Raw genomic sequence first — 14905 nt, forward strand, 5'->3', positions numbered from 1 at the left:
CCCGCTGAACACGAAAACTGATCTACTCACTGGTCCACCTTTACAGCCTCTTTGTGTTTAAATGCTTTTGCAAACTATTACTAATTTTGAGGCAGGTTTAGCAGTGGTGATGTTAAAATCACGCAACACTGATGTAGTACGTTTATAGCCTAACATTAGCTGTAACTTCTGGTGATTGTTTTTAGCCTTCAAAAACCATAAAGAAACCATAAAACCATAAAGAAACCTGCTAAACATCAAACTCTTGGCGATGCTAACATCTGGGTTAGGCTACAAAAATTCATCATCCCTGTGGCACTCTATAAACATGCTAGCATGAAGAGGTCAGAGGTCAGTGTTAAACTGTGAGTGATTGTAAGTGCAACCTTTCCAGTTTTGCAAAAATGCGTCTTTTGTAACATCACAGACTCGAACCTATGAATGAAATACTCAGCACTAGTAAATCCCGGTTATCTTATATGAATGCATTTATTAATGTGTTCCAAAGTAGAAAATCCAAGTGTATATGTGTTTCTTCCAAAGTCAGTAAAAAACAGCAGATCTATGGCACAGAGCAATGGGGACAAGATGAAGGGGAGGGGTGTTTATGGTCTGGGGTGGTCCTTGGCTTGACCTTCATGTTAATATAAAGTTCTACCTCACTAACTTTACAGCTGACCATAGTTGAAGTAAGAAGAACATAAATGATGTGCACATTTTCTCAGTAAATCCTAACTGCATAGCCTCTTACAAATACACTGTATTTTCCAATTCTGTGTCACTTCTTTCCATGACAATCTTCTCACAGAGCAAACTTTAGACTGCAGGGGGGCACTGGTCATGTGATCATGCAGTGTCATTTCTGATTGGCCAACAAAACACAGTCTTGTCTCTGAAAAGTAGAGAACGTAGAGAGACCCTCTCAATTGACCAACAAAATGAGACTTCCATTGTTTGCTTTGTATGCAACATGTCTGCTCTGTTTGGGGAGAATGAGTAAGTCATTTATTTTATTTATTTATTTTAATTTATCTTATTTTTTTATAGTTTTAAGTGCATTTTGTCTCATTTTTTTCTGCATAATGTTTTTTTTCTGATATTTTTGACATGCATTGCCATATATTATGTGCTCAATATCTTTTTCTTTCTCCTCAGCTGATATCACAACGAGTGAACAATCATCATCTACACGTTTCCTATCATTTAATGTTGGTGAAAATGTGACTCTGGAGTGCTTCTACAAACATACTGACACTGCAGTGATGTTTTACTGGTATAAACAGACTCTTGGACAGAGACCAAGGTTGGTGTCTAAATTCTACAAGCATGACAAAAACGGCACGCTGTTCGATGAATTTAAGAACAATCCACGTTTTGAACTGGTAACTACCACAAGTAAAAATCATTTGAAGATCTCAGGCGTGCAAACTTCAGACTCAGCGACTTACCACTGCGTAAGTAGCTTTTCATATCTCTTTGAATTTTTGGAGAGCATTACTGTTGGTGTAAAGGGTTCAGGATTGAACAGCCAATCTTGGGTCCATCAGTCAGGATCTGAGACCATCCAGCCAGGAGGCTCCGCGACTCTCAGCTGTACAGTACACACTGGGACCTGTGATGGAGAACACAGTGTTTACTGGTTCAAAGACTCTGAATCTCATCCAGGACTCATTTACACCCATGGAGACAGAAATGATCAGTGTGAGAGGAAACCTGAGACACAAACACACACCTGTGTCTATGACTTGCCGATGCAGAGCCTGAATCGTTCTCATGCTGGGACCTACTACTGTGCTGTTGCCTCATGTGGACACATACTGTTTGGGAATGGGACCAAGCTGCACTTTGAGGGTAAGTAAGGTTCTTGTTACATTTGTTAAGCTTTGGTGGATACTTTACAATCCGATTTGATGAAAAGTCTAAAAGCTCTAATGTTTCCTGATGTGTGGCTCTCTGCAGATGAGGTGGACTCTTTTGGCTTGGTGTATTTCTTGAGTGGAGCTTTGGCATTCAACACCATCCTGGTTGTTTTCCTGGCTTACACAGCATATACAATGCACAAGGCAAACAGCTGCCAACATACAGGTAGGATAAACTGTCATTATCTATATTTGATGGTGTGTTTTTCAATGAACATGATAATGTAGAACAACAAACATGAGTTGGTATGTTTTCCACCGTGTGATTTGGACATCCAGATTCATTCGTAGACTAGGGTTGCCACCTTCTATGTGAAGAAATAAGGGTGGGTTTACTTAACATCACATTATTCACAGCACTCTGAGGACACAGTTTATAAATGAAATGACGAGAACCAAAATACAAATAATTGCGTCCTCTACTGAGTTTATACAGAATGCAGCATTTCATTTTAAAATACAGGATGATCCTGTGTTATACCCTATTGGAGATATCAAGAGAAATTGTTTACTCAGCAGAGTCTATTGTTCTCTGAATGAAAGCGATTGTAATGGTAACAACATAACAATGGTAGCAAAAATAGCACACACTCAGATTTTAACATGCTAATTTGAACACTGAAGTAAATACACTTAAGATGTATACGGTGTGTGCCGAAAGACTGACAGTCCAGATATAATAACTTATATATAATAACTACCTGCACATGTTTCTTTCACAATACAGTATGATGTCAATTACAAGAACCGGTTCATGACTTTAGGTTCCAACAGTCCAGCTAATTCAAATATTTATCCCACCTCCAGCTTATTGCATTTTGAATAGCTGTTGTTTTTTTTGTCTTGACTAGACTCTCAAGCAAGATCTGCAGCGTCCTCTGCTCCAAATACAGAGGTAAGTATTAGCACTGCGCTATTACAACTGTAACATATTTTACATCACAAAAGCCAAGCACATAGGATGAACACAAGAGTGACACTAGTTTGACATAATGCAGTTCAGTAAGTACTACACACTGCTGTGAGGATTCAATGTAGACCGTAGAGCTTAAGTTGTTGTTGTTGCACTGGATTTCATTATATTTTGATTTTTTTCTGTTATTTTCTTTTTAGTCTTATTTCACACTGCACAGGAATTATGTTGTTCTCAACACTTGCCCATATCAGTTATGATACATATACTAATATGGCAATTAACTCTTATTACCAGGGTGACCGAGATGCAGACGACCTCCATTATGCTGCCATCAGGGAGCACAAGTTTGATGGCTCCAGAAGACAGAGAAATGACACCTTGAGTGAATGTGTTTACTCCAGTGTAAAGAAGTACAACCACTGAATGTTAAGCTTTGCCTTTGCAAAAAAAAAAAAAAAAGAAAAAAAAAAAGAAACATATTCCTTCAGCTACAGTTAAGTGAAGTTCCTTTGATGTGACCTGTGCTTTCAGTGGTGTCATGTTTCCACTCTCTCTATATCTGTCATTTACAATGTATAAACACATAACCACACTGATCTCTGTGGTACTTGTAGGGTCAGACACTCGAGAGAGTTTGATGTGTGGAAAATGAATATTAAAACCTTGCTGTCTACATCTGTCTGTGTGAATACTATTTTACTTTGCAAAGATAAACCATCACCGCTGACTACCTGCACATGTATTGTTTCCCGCCTCACACAGCACTCATTATCATGTGCTTGTTTGTGGTCAAAGTCATAAACAGTGTAACTGTCAGCAAGACGAGTCACTCAGATACAGACGTGAAGCTTTCAAGTTGTGGTGGCGTGCTCAGAAACAACGAGGCCAACCTCCTCAGAGCTGGGTGGCAACAACACTCGCCAACATTAAATATATGAAATAAACAATGGGGTCCAAAAATCTGAGACCACTGGTCCCCACTGTGCAAGGTGAATGCAGCACAAACACCTTCGTCAGAGAATGAGCGCCTGTCCAAGGTGATGTGATAAAGCCCTGTTGTTTACTGTAAATGTGCTGATTGTACACCACAAACCCAAGCTGTGAGGATCTTTATTTAGCCTCTGTGTCCTCGGCAGCTGAAAGACCCTCCGCTCTGTTTGTCTCTGTGGTTTCAGGCAGGAAGTCTCTGCAGTGTTTTCATGCATGCATGCCACGCAGTATCACTCTGATGCCCAGGCTAGTTCAAGTAAATAACAGTGAAACTAATATGAGTTGATAAAACTCAGTGACACAGTGTCACATTACAAAGCTAGAACATGGTGTAAAAAGTGTTAAATAAAATATTAACAAGAAACTGTGTTTGTCATTGAAAGTGCTGGGTTATAGAAGTTAACCTTGTCCAGACCCCCACAGCACCAGGCTTACCTGGGAAGTGACATGTTCACTTTGGTGTTAGCTTTAGTTTGTTATCATGTCCATCCACCAAATCCAAGTGAGTCTGCTTGTCATTTACACTTGTCAGTCACATTTAGTGTTGTATCAGCCAAACAGTGGCCATGATAGCCTATATGTGCCACAGATACAGGTACAGATGAAGTTACTAGCTACATTAGCTAAGAATTAAAATATCATTTAATTTGCTATATTATAATGTGTAATATGGACATAATGTTAGGTTATAGCAGCACACCATCTTCTTCATTCTGGCATTGGTTATTTCCTTTTGTTTTCAAGCCCTTTGTCTTCACACACATTGACACTCTGCTTACACTGGAAACAAAATCACACCCATCTAACAGGTAACAGTGAAAATCATGGTCATTATAGTAATGCCATGCAATGTCTCATACTTGCAAGATCAAAAAATCAGCTAAATGTCGTTTTAAGATGCCATCAATGTGAAATACTACCAAGCAACCAGGGGCATCAAAGGTGCTCATGCTTTTACATTGATGGGTTTTTTTTTTATCAAATAAGAGTTAGGTATATTTTAAATGTTAAGCACCCTATTGAGTTGTGTAATAAATAATAATAGATGATTACATTGTTATAGGACATTAACTAGGGCAAGTAACAAAGACAGATAGGTGAGACTTGCCCACATTCCCAGCAACTGAACATTAAAGAGCCTGGTGGTGTGTATGGACGGAAACAGTAGAAATCAGTTGAGTGAACCGTCTGTCCAATGATCTGTTTGAGCTTTCTTCATGCAGTGCATTCGAGGCAACACTGAACATGTGATCATTGTTTCCACATCAGGATAATAGGTGTTGCTTCTCGTTAGCCAATCAAACGCAGCCTTCTGTCTGAAGAGTAGAGAACGCACAGAGGTTCAGTTCATTTGACCTGGCATTTTCAAAACAATGACACCTCTGAAGTTTGCTTGGTATCTGACCTGTCTGTTCTTAGGGAGCTCAGGTAAGTTGTTTATTGTAAATATATTTTTTATAAAACAACTTAAATTATTACAGTTTTGTCCTATGATTGCCATCAGCCTATATCATTGATCAGAGCTGCATTTTTTCCAATCTTCTTTCTCTTCAGCTCAGACGCCTACTCTGAAATCCCCCCGATACGTGCGTCAAGACAGTGGTTTTATTGCAGCTAACGTTGGCGAGAATGTGACTTTACAATGTGTCTATGAAGGTAATGGAGTGATGTTTTATTGGTATAAACAACCTCTGGGACAAAAACCAAGGGCCATCTCTACCTTCTATAAACATGATGAAGGTGGAACCTTTCATAATGAATTTGAGGACAATCCTCGTTTCTCACTAGAAGCAGGAAATGGCAAATATCACTTGACGATCTCGGATCTGCGCATTTCAGATTCAGCCACTTACTACTGCGTAGGCTGCTACGCATATGATTTTGAGTTTGTAGATGGAGTTACTGTCAGTGTAAAGGGTTCAGGTTTGAACATCCAAGCTTTGGTTCATCAGTCAGGATCTGAGCCCATCCAATCAACTGACCAGCTCAGCTGTACAGTCCACCCTGGGACCTGTGATGGAGAACACAGTGTGTACTGGTTCAGAAACTCGGGAGAATTTCAACCAGGACTCATTTACACAAATGGAGACAGGGATGATCAGTGTGAGAGGAAACCTGACACACAAACACACAACTGTGTGTACAACTTGCCAGTGACAAGCCGGAGTCTTTCTCATGATGAGCTTACTTACTGTGCTGTTGCCTCATGTGGACACATACTGTTTGGAAACAAGAAAAAGCCAGACTCAGAGGGTAAGTAACATTATAGCAGTGCTTTCATATATATTGCATTTATGATCACTCCCTACTTAATTTTCTAAAGCTCTGTAATGTCTCTTATTGTGTGAATCTGCAGATGGGGATAACTCACTTGCCTTGGTGTATTTCTTGAGTGGGGCTTTGGCATTCACCACCATCCTGGCTGTTTTGCTATCATATGCAGCATATAAAATGAACAATAGCTCCCAACATACAGGTAGGCTGACAGTCAGTTATTACTTTTGATAGGGTGTATTTATGTACTTAATACTGGAGGTAAAACAACTTGAAGCTGATAAATGATACAATGAAGTCAACCAAATCAAGACCTTACATATACAATAGGAATATTATTCCATATCTATCAGCCGCAAACCTCATCAGCACCAAAAATTTGAACTTCAGAATTTTAGTCATCAGTTTGTAGAAAATTGAGCCAGTCAATATGAATATTAACGATGCTGAAGATGCTATAACTGGATAGGAGCTTTATACTATTAAATGGTGTAGTTGTGCAGTATGAAATGGTTTCACTGTTGAGTTTTATTGATTCAGTTATGTTGAACTACATTGTGCTGTTGTTCACTCTACGTCATGTGTGAATAGTATGTTAAAATCAAAAGAATTTTAAAGAGTCTGTCTTTCTGGTCTTATTTCATAATCAGACTTCCAAGCAAGAACTTCACCTGACTCAAATGCAAATGTAAGTATTTTCAAAGTACTGCATCACTATAACAAAATATAGCAGGAAAAGTGTACAATACTTGTGAAATGCATAACGCAGAGTAGCTGTTTGGTTATTTCCACTACAGGACTTCTAAAGTTTTAAGACACCGAGTCTCTGGTTCTAGGTTCTGTCTTGCGTCTCTGCTGTGTTACACGGCAGAACATTTTAGATATACCGTATGTCAATTAAATTATATATTTGAATATGCCAATATGTGCTACATGTTTAGTTACAGGTCATTACGTTCTTGTAGAGGAAGCCCCTGTGTATAAAACACTATTTTTTAAGTTTAGTTATATGAGTGTGAATTATACTGTTGCTATTGGTGCGTTTAATACCTGTGTGTCAACAAGTCATTGGTATTGATACAGTCAATAAATGTTAACGTGTTTTTTTTTTTTAACAGGGTTACCAGAATTCAGACAACCTCCATTATGCTGCTCTGAGGAAGCACAACACCAACAGATCAAAAAGACACAGGGAGAACACACAAACTGAATGTGTGTACTCCACTGTAAGGCAGTAGAGCTGCATTTCATTTGTACTTTGTTTCTTTGTAAGAAGTGACTTTCTAAATCTGTCCATCAAGCTCAATAATGCAATTTTTAATAGGGGCATTGTTGTCAAATTTTAATATATAAACCGAAAGCAGTGCTGGCAATAACCTAATAAAACTAATGCATTCAGTAGTCAGGTTTTAGCATGTCAAAAGTACTATTTTTAGCCATGCTATTTAGTGTCTCTAATGTCGGTCTGTCTGTTAGTTGTTCCACCTCCAACATCCACTGGATGGATTGGCAGGAAATTGGCTTCAAATAGGCTATCCATGGTGGCAAGGTAATGAATCATATTGTATTTGGTGTTCCCTGACTCTTCATCTAATGCCATCATCAGGTCAAAATTATACATTGTACTTAGATTTCCAAAACCTGCTAAACATCAGCACGTTAACAGTGTTGTTTCGAGCATATTAGCATGTTAGCGTACTGATGCACTGTGAGTATTTAGTTCAAAGCACCACTGTGCTGATGTACAGCCTCACAGAACTACTAACGTGGCTGTCTTGTTTCTGAAATAATACACAAGACCTGTCAGATTTCACCTCCATATACATAATAAAAAATCTTGATCTGCAATAAACTAATTAAACAAGTTCTTGATGTGGTCTGTGTCATCTAATATGTCATATTTCAACTCAGTATATCTGTACTACAGTTTAATTTACATGCAAACATCCACAACTCATCTCCATGGTGTTGTGGTGTCAGATATGGAGTTAGCGCTAAAGCACCAGCAATAATCACTCGAGAGTACCTGCAAAGAAACCCCCTCAGAGCCACAGCTATCAATCTTTCAACTGATTCATAGCAAGCTAGAGACACTGTCTCATAGCCATTTACCATTTACTAAACAGAACTGAAACCTTGACACTGGAACTGTCAGCACAGAGTATGACAAGCCGACATTGAGGGAGAGAGCATTTGCTCTCGGGTGTGATGGCTTTATCTCCGTGTTTCCATCTTCACCAGACAATCATAAAAATCAGGCCATTTACTCCCCACTTAAAATTAAAGATCGGAATTTGTTTTTTTTTTGTTTTTTGTTTTTTCTAAATGAGAGAAAGAGGAGGAAAGAGCTAGATGGAGTGCATGAGAGAAAGAGGAAAAAAGCCCCACTTGTTAGAAAGTGAAAGTTGGTGCAATAGTATCCTTCTTACTGGTTAGTTACTAAATCAAAAGCAAATAAAACTGTCAGCAAAAGCTCCCGTGCTCACATTCTCACATTTCATGAACTATACATTCTGAAATGTAGAAGGGACATAATCAGCAAGCAACCTGCAAACTTAAAGCATGTTTGATATGGCTGCATGCTCAGTAAGAGCAGGGCCGGCCTCCTCATAGCATATGAAGAACAACAAAAGCCACCACCACCTGTTGAACATGGTGGGAGGAACCAATTTGCCAAATAGTTAGTACCCACCTCAAGTGTACTGATAAATACCTTTCCTAAATGTCTTTGTGGGTTGTTTTTTGTTACACATTGTGTGAGTTGTACACCACAAACTCAGGATGTAAGGATCTTTTTTTAGTCTCTGTGTGGTTGGCAGTCAAAGATCAGGCTCAGTATACTCTGCTCGTGTACTTTTCTAGGACCCTCCAGTCTCTTTGTCTTTTTGGTTTCAAACAGGAAATCTCTGTATCATTGCATTGTTTCTGTCCAAATCATCTAGAGAGCTGTTTAACTGTATTACCAAAAAACCCCAAGACCAACCTTGCTTAGAGAATGGCACTTTGATGCTAGTGAAAGCTTCATCTCATGCTGTGTTGATACTGTTGATTCAACCAAACAGCAGTGGCCTATATGTGCTTAGGAGAAGCAGCTGACACAAATTACATCCCCATGTATCAGTGAACTTTCACCAGCAATGTTGCTGCCAAAGCATGGCTCTAGGGATGTCAATGTCTGTCTGTCTGTTCTCCACTTCGATCCAGAGTCAAATATCTCAACAACTACTGGACATTCATTGTCCCAAGAATGAACCCTTCTGACTTTGGTGATGTTTTCCCCTAGTGCCACCATGAGGCTGTCATGATTGGTCTTATGATACATGTCTGGACACTTGGTTGGATTTCCATGGAATATGATCCAGATACCAAAGGTGTCCAAAGGATGAACCCAGCTGACTTTGGTGGGTTTTCACTAGGCTTATCTTGTGAAATATATCAGCAACTGTTGGATGGATTGGTACAAAATCTGGTACAGACATTTATGGTTTCCATATGATGGATGCTGATAACTATGGTGTTCTCCTGTCTCTTTGTCTTGTACCGGCACCTGACATTTTTGAGCAAAACTTTTCAAAGATTATTGGATGGATTGCCATGAAACCTTGTTTACACATTCAGTTTCCAAACAGCATGAAGTTTACCAAAAGTAAAAGTAGTAGTGCAAAAGTAATGGCACCCTCATGATCCTCAGACCAATACTTGGAAGGCTGAAAATCAGCCAAATGTCCCCTGAACACCACATTGAGGTGAAACACAAAGAAGCTAAAACTGATTGGTGGGATAATTGTATGGTAATTGCAAATGCACATGCTTTTTTAAATTATAATTAAAAAGTCAAGATATCAACAGGTATGACACCACCCTCTTTTAACTATATAAGTTGCATTTTTCAGTATTTGATGAAAGTGGTGTGTACTTGTGAACAGTTTTCCACTGGCGGAAACCTGGGTCACAGCAGAGCTTCAACACAGGGAGACTGACCTCTTACCTAAACTATGTAGTACGTTTGAAAAGCAAACAATTCGCTTTGTTGAATAAAGCATGAGAAATGTTTCTGCCAGTGAACCATGATTTGTTGGATGCAGGACAAAGGACAGGGTTTATTTTACTTTAAAACACTACATTGTAAAGTGTAAGTGAATGGGATGACGGATGCGACCTTACACTTAACAAAGCCTGATTCATTTTCAATACTGAAAAGACCTTGCAGCCGTTTATTTTTCAGTTGACCTTGACCTCAACCCTGACAAAAAGCTTAGACCAACCCTTGGCCAAGGGGTCTAGTTTCCTAACATTTGGTAAACTCTCATTTACCGTTTCCTTTCACACAGACAATAGACATGTTTTATTATTAAAGAAGCATTTTGTGGTAGATAAAGAAAACCTTCATTCATGTATGGTAATATGGGGTCCAAAGTTTGCACTAGAATCAAGCTCAGCAGTCTTAAGATGTGTTTTCCTGGGTTGGTGTAGTAGACCAATTGACTTTGATATGGCACCATAAGTGAGATTCAATACTTCCACTACTTTGCAGTTTCTTTCTTTTTGTTTTTTTTTTTTTTACAGTCATTTGTACATTTGTCTGAAAATTACTGTCAAACATCTTGTATCTCTGTCTTCGTAACACCTACTGCTGCTGATGTCGGGCAATGAAAGTGAGTGATCTGTGAATGAGAGAACCTTAAATTCAGCAAAAGTGGACTCCACTTTAGCTTGTTATTCCTGTTTTTATTGATTTAAACATCAGGCATCAGGCTGTGTCTTGATTCAAAAACCAGATTTACAATGGAGGGGGCGCTGAACATGTGCTCAATGTTTCCAAAATAGGACATTCAGTGTCACTACTTGTTAGCCAATCAAATACAGTCCTCTGTCTCAGAGTAGAGAACGTATGAGGGTTCTCTACATTCATCAAGACATTTTGATCACGATGACATCTTTGAAGTTTGCTTTATATCTGATTGCTCTGTTCTTGTGGAGAATAGGTAAGTTGGGGCTTTTGTGGATACATTTACATCCTTAAAAATATTGTTATATTTTTTATTTTTGTGGCAGTCATTATGATAGATTTATCATGGCATTAACTGTGTCCTTTCTTGATCTCTATTCTCTTTAGCCTTTGTAACTAATCTTAAATCGTCCTCATGGGTGCATCAAGACAGTGGTTTCATACCAGCTGAAGTTGGAGACAATGTGACCTTGCGATGTTTCTATGAGGGTGATGTAGCAGCAATGTTTTTCTGGTATAAACAAACTCTGGGACAGAAACCAAGGCGTGTCTCTTCTTTCTATAAACATGACAAAACTGGCTCCTTTACTGACGAATTCAAAAAAAATGCACGGTTTTCACTGGACACTAATCCTGGTAACAACCACTTGACAATATCGGATTTACGCATCTCAGACTCAGCTACTTACTACTGCATAAGTTGCTCTGCATACAAGATTAATTTTGTAGAGGGCATTACTGTGAGCGTACAGGGTTCAGGTTTGAATGTCCAATCTATGATCTATCAGCCGGGATCTGAGACCATCCAGCCAGGAGGCTCTGCCACTCTCAGCTGTACAGTACACACTGGGACCTGTGATGGAGAACACAGTGTTTACTGGTTCAAAGACTCTGAAGAATCTCATCCAGGACTCATTTACACTCATGATCAGTGTGAGAGGAAACCTGAGACACAAACACACACCTGTGTCTACAACTTGCCCATACAGAACTTGAATCGTTCTCAATCTGGGACCTATTACTGTGCCGTTGCCTCATGTGGACACATACTGTTTGGAAATGGGACCAAGCTGGACTTTGAGGGTGAGTGCTATAAAATTCTAGCAGAGAATTAACCAAGGTTTATGTAAACACAAAGATAATAGTCTTGCTCTTTGCAGATGAGGTGAACTCTCTCAACCCTCTTGTGTATTTCTTGAGTGGAGCTTTAGCGTTCACTACCATTCTGAGTGTTTTGCTGGCATTCTCAATCTACAAGATAACCAAGAGAAACAGCTGCCTCTGCACAGGTAACCGGTACTGTTTTTGTGCTACATCATGTATTCACTGAAAATGACTTTTAAATAAAAATGATTTTCTATGTTTCACATCAGAGTCTGGAGCAAGATTTTCAGCTCCTTCCACAGCTAATGCAGAGGTGAATATTATATTATCTATTTACATTTGAATTACCTTACATATATATAGAACACCCACAATGTGTTTTGTGGTCTTATTTATATCATGCGCCATAATCTGATTCACTGATATATTTTTTACCAGGGTTACGAAGATTCAGATAACCTCCATTATGCTGCTTTAAAGGAACCGAGAGTCAACCGAACAAGAAGGCAGAGAGATGACACCTTGAGTCAGTGTGTGTACTCCAGTGTAAGATAGTAGAAATGTTTGATCTGTGCTTTGTTTCTATATTAGTTGGTAACTTTCTTAACTTCTGTTTTGAGATGTAATGCAGATTTTTATTTAAGTCAGAGCAGTTGAACATGAATCATGATGATGAATGTAAAAGGGTTGCAGTATTTCTACAAGCTTGTGCTTGTGCTGTCTGAGCTGTGTTTTGATGTGTGCTGGCAAAGGTGACATATTTCCACTGTCACTTTACCCACTCTATCAGTCTGTCAGTGCTACACTAAACGTACCATAACCATGCCATAGTGCTAAAGCGTCATAGACACAGGCCACGTATTATTTTTGCACTTTCACGGTTAAAGATCTCCAACGTCCAATCATCTGTGCTTGGAAATATCTGTTGTCTTTATGTTTGTTGTAGACGTTGCTACAAACTCTGAAACAATCTTTTCATGGCTTCCCTTGTGGTCTGCAGTCAATATATAAGACCGCTGCATGCTGTGCTAAAGGTGGCTCCTGTGCATGGTCACACACTTCTGCTCACTTTGTTTTTGTATCAGTGTGGTTTCAAGTGTTTGACACATTGTCACTTCATTTGTTTTACCAAAGCAGCTATGTATTTCTATTCATTTAATTTGTTTAATAGATAATACATTGTTTTTTTCAATGAAACCAGTATATTCAAAATGTCATGTTCACTGATGTACAGCAAGCCAAATGCCATAATGGAAGTCAATTTTTAACTTATTTGTTATTTGTTGTCTCATCATAAATTGTTTTCAACCAAATGCAGTATTGTGTATGTGCATTTTGTGTTATTAATGATGAAATCATTGGTCCAATCATTGCACACTGAGAAAATATGTGCATGCATAGTATATAAACTCAAAATATCATCAACAGTGCATTCCATTTCAGAAAACTAGAAGAGCAGGGGAGGTTGCAGCATTACTGTTGAGGTGATATAATGCTTACTATAGGACTGAAGTCAGTAAAGGTAACACCACCTCTTCTTCCTCTACACTCAAGCAATGACTTTCCAGCCACCATCAGGTCACACCACAATGAAGCAGACACAGCACTGTAGACACTGCTGCAGACTCCAGTAGCTAGCTCCAAGTTAGCTCCAGCAAACACACCTGGAAATGTTTTTCAGGTGGGAAGCCCGTGAGGGATCATGTCTTTGATAGCCAGTTAATTAGAAGTGGCTGATTGTATGTGCAACAGAGGAGGCACATAATGAAAAATTTCCAAAAATACAAACAATAAATAGAAAGAAAAGGCTCCAAAGCTGCTAGTTTTCACATTGCTGTCTTATGTGTATACCCCATTAAACACAGAACTGAAGACATTCTGGTTTAACAAGAAATCAACCTACACATTGACTGGCAATAGCAGGCCAATAACATGACTGGACTCAACATGCAGAGATGAATCTGACATTCATCTTCTCATCTAGTTAACTATGAATAATGCAGGAAACAAGATGATGTCCAAAAGAATCTGGGAGGTATGTTGTTAGAATAACAATGTCAAAGAAAATGTAGTTACATCATTTGTTTTTACTGTGAACGCAGAAATTAAGCAGTCTTTTCACCATATCCTTTAGTGCAGTGATCTTTGTGGTTTTCAGCAGGATGCAGAGGAGTTTACACTCATAGCAAAGGTTCAGACCAAAGACCGCCCTGCCTTTAAACAGTGCCAGGGGCTGCATTTGTGGGGGTGTGCTGTTAAAGATAGCGGTAAGACAATAGCATGACTTACACTGGACAAAAAACCTGTTTTAAAGTAAAATAAACCCTGTCCTTTGTCCTGCATCCAACAAATCATGGTTCACTGGCAGAAACATTTCTCATGCTTTCACATTGTCATCAATGTGAAAGAGGACAATAGGCATTCACTCCTGGGTTGAATGACTCTCCAGTGTCCATGGGTATTTATTGGCCCCAGCTCTGATTGGCAGTGCTGGAAACAAGACACTTGGGTGAACACACTAATTTTCACCCCTTTTCCATGCAGTGACATCTATAAGTGCAAACACTGTGAACGGACCTGACACCTGCTCAGCACAGTCCGTTAACCAGAAACACCGCTGGTACACTTTTCGCTGAGGGCAACAACCTGGGCGTGAGACAAGGTCATTGATATGATGGATTCATTGTACCAGTCTGCAGCTAAAAGCTCATCTGACAGTGTGAAAGAAGCCAGTGACCGTATTTTACAGCAGGTTTACCAACGTTTAAAAATCCTGCTCATATGCGCTGATTTTGGTGTAAAATGGGTGAATGAATGCAGATCAGGAAGTCCAGTTGGTTTAAAGGCATATCTACAGTGGCCCTAAGAGTTCAGTATTCTGCAGTTTAAGAACCACATGTAAATACACAAAACACAAGCACTGAGAAAATATCCTCTCCAATTTGACAGCGTTCTTGCAGGTACCACTGCCTGCAAAGGAAATGCACTTCAAAT

The 14905-nt window shown here is 39.1% G+C and overlaps 3 protein-coding genes and 1 pseudogene across 4 annotated transcripts; all 4 read left to right on the forward strand.

Moving 5' to 3' along the window:
• The window catches only part of LOC139622216 (piggyBac transposable element-derived protein 4-like), a 176731-nt pseudogene that overhangs the window by 13268 nt on the left and 148558 nt on the right, over window positions 1-14905 (forward strand).
• LOC139621425 (uncharacterized) lies at window positions 184-4121 on the forward strand. Of its 2 annotated transcripts, XM_071477934.1 has the most exons (6): window positions 184-975; window positions 1135-1433; window positions 1527-1830; window positions 1939-2064; window positions 2750-2793; window positions 3109-4121. In XM_071477934.1, exons 1-6 carry the CDS (start codon window positions 918-920, stop codon window positions 3235-3237), a joined length of 960 nt encoding a protein of 319 aa, XP_071334035.1. In that variant the 5' UTR covers window positions 184-917; the 3' UTR covers window positions 3238-4121. The 2 variants fall into 2 exon arrangements, with proteins under 2 accessions (XP_071334035.1, XP_071334034.1); XM_071477933.1 differs by having other exon boundaries at window positions 1135-1830.
• Window positions 4821-8707, forward strand: LOC139621431 (uncharacterized). The gene is made up of 5 exons (XM_071477939.1): window positions 4821-5232; window positions 5359-6057; window positions 6161-6280; window positions 6729-6766; window positions 7197-8707. The coding sequence occupies exons 1-5, from the start codon at window positions 5178-5180 to the stop codon at window positions 7314-7316; spliced, it is 1032 nt and encodes a 343-aa protein (XP_071334040.1). The 5' UTR covers window positions 4821-5177; the 3' UTR covers window positions 7317-8707.
• On the forward strand, window positions 10539-13213 carry LOC139621421 (immunoglobulin kappa light chain-like). Its single transcript, XM_071477927.1, has 5 exons — window positions 10539-11063; window positions 11195-11890; window positions 11968-12096; window positions 12181-12224; window positions 12350-13213. The coding sequence occupies exons 1-5, from the start codon at window positions 10970-10972 to the stop codon at window positions 12464-12466; spliced, it is 1080 nt and encodes a 359-aa protein (XP_071334028.1). The 5' UTR covers window positions 10539-10969; the 3' UTR covers window positions 12467-13213.

The sequence above is a fragment of the Trachinotus anak genome, unplaced genomic scaffold (genome assembly GCF_046630095.1).
Source record: "Trachinotus anak isolate AG129_WGS33_773 ecotype Australia unplaced genomic scaffold, CSIRO_AGI_Tana_v1 ptg000005l, whole genome shotgun sequence".
Lineage (NCBI taxonomy): Eukaryota > Metazoa > Chordata > Actinopteri > Carangiformes > Carangidae > Trachinotus > Trachinotus anak.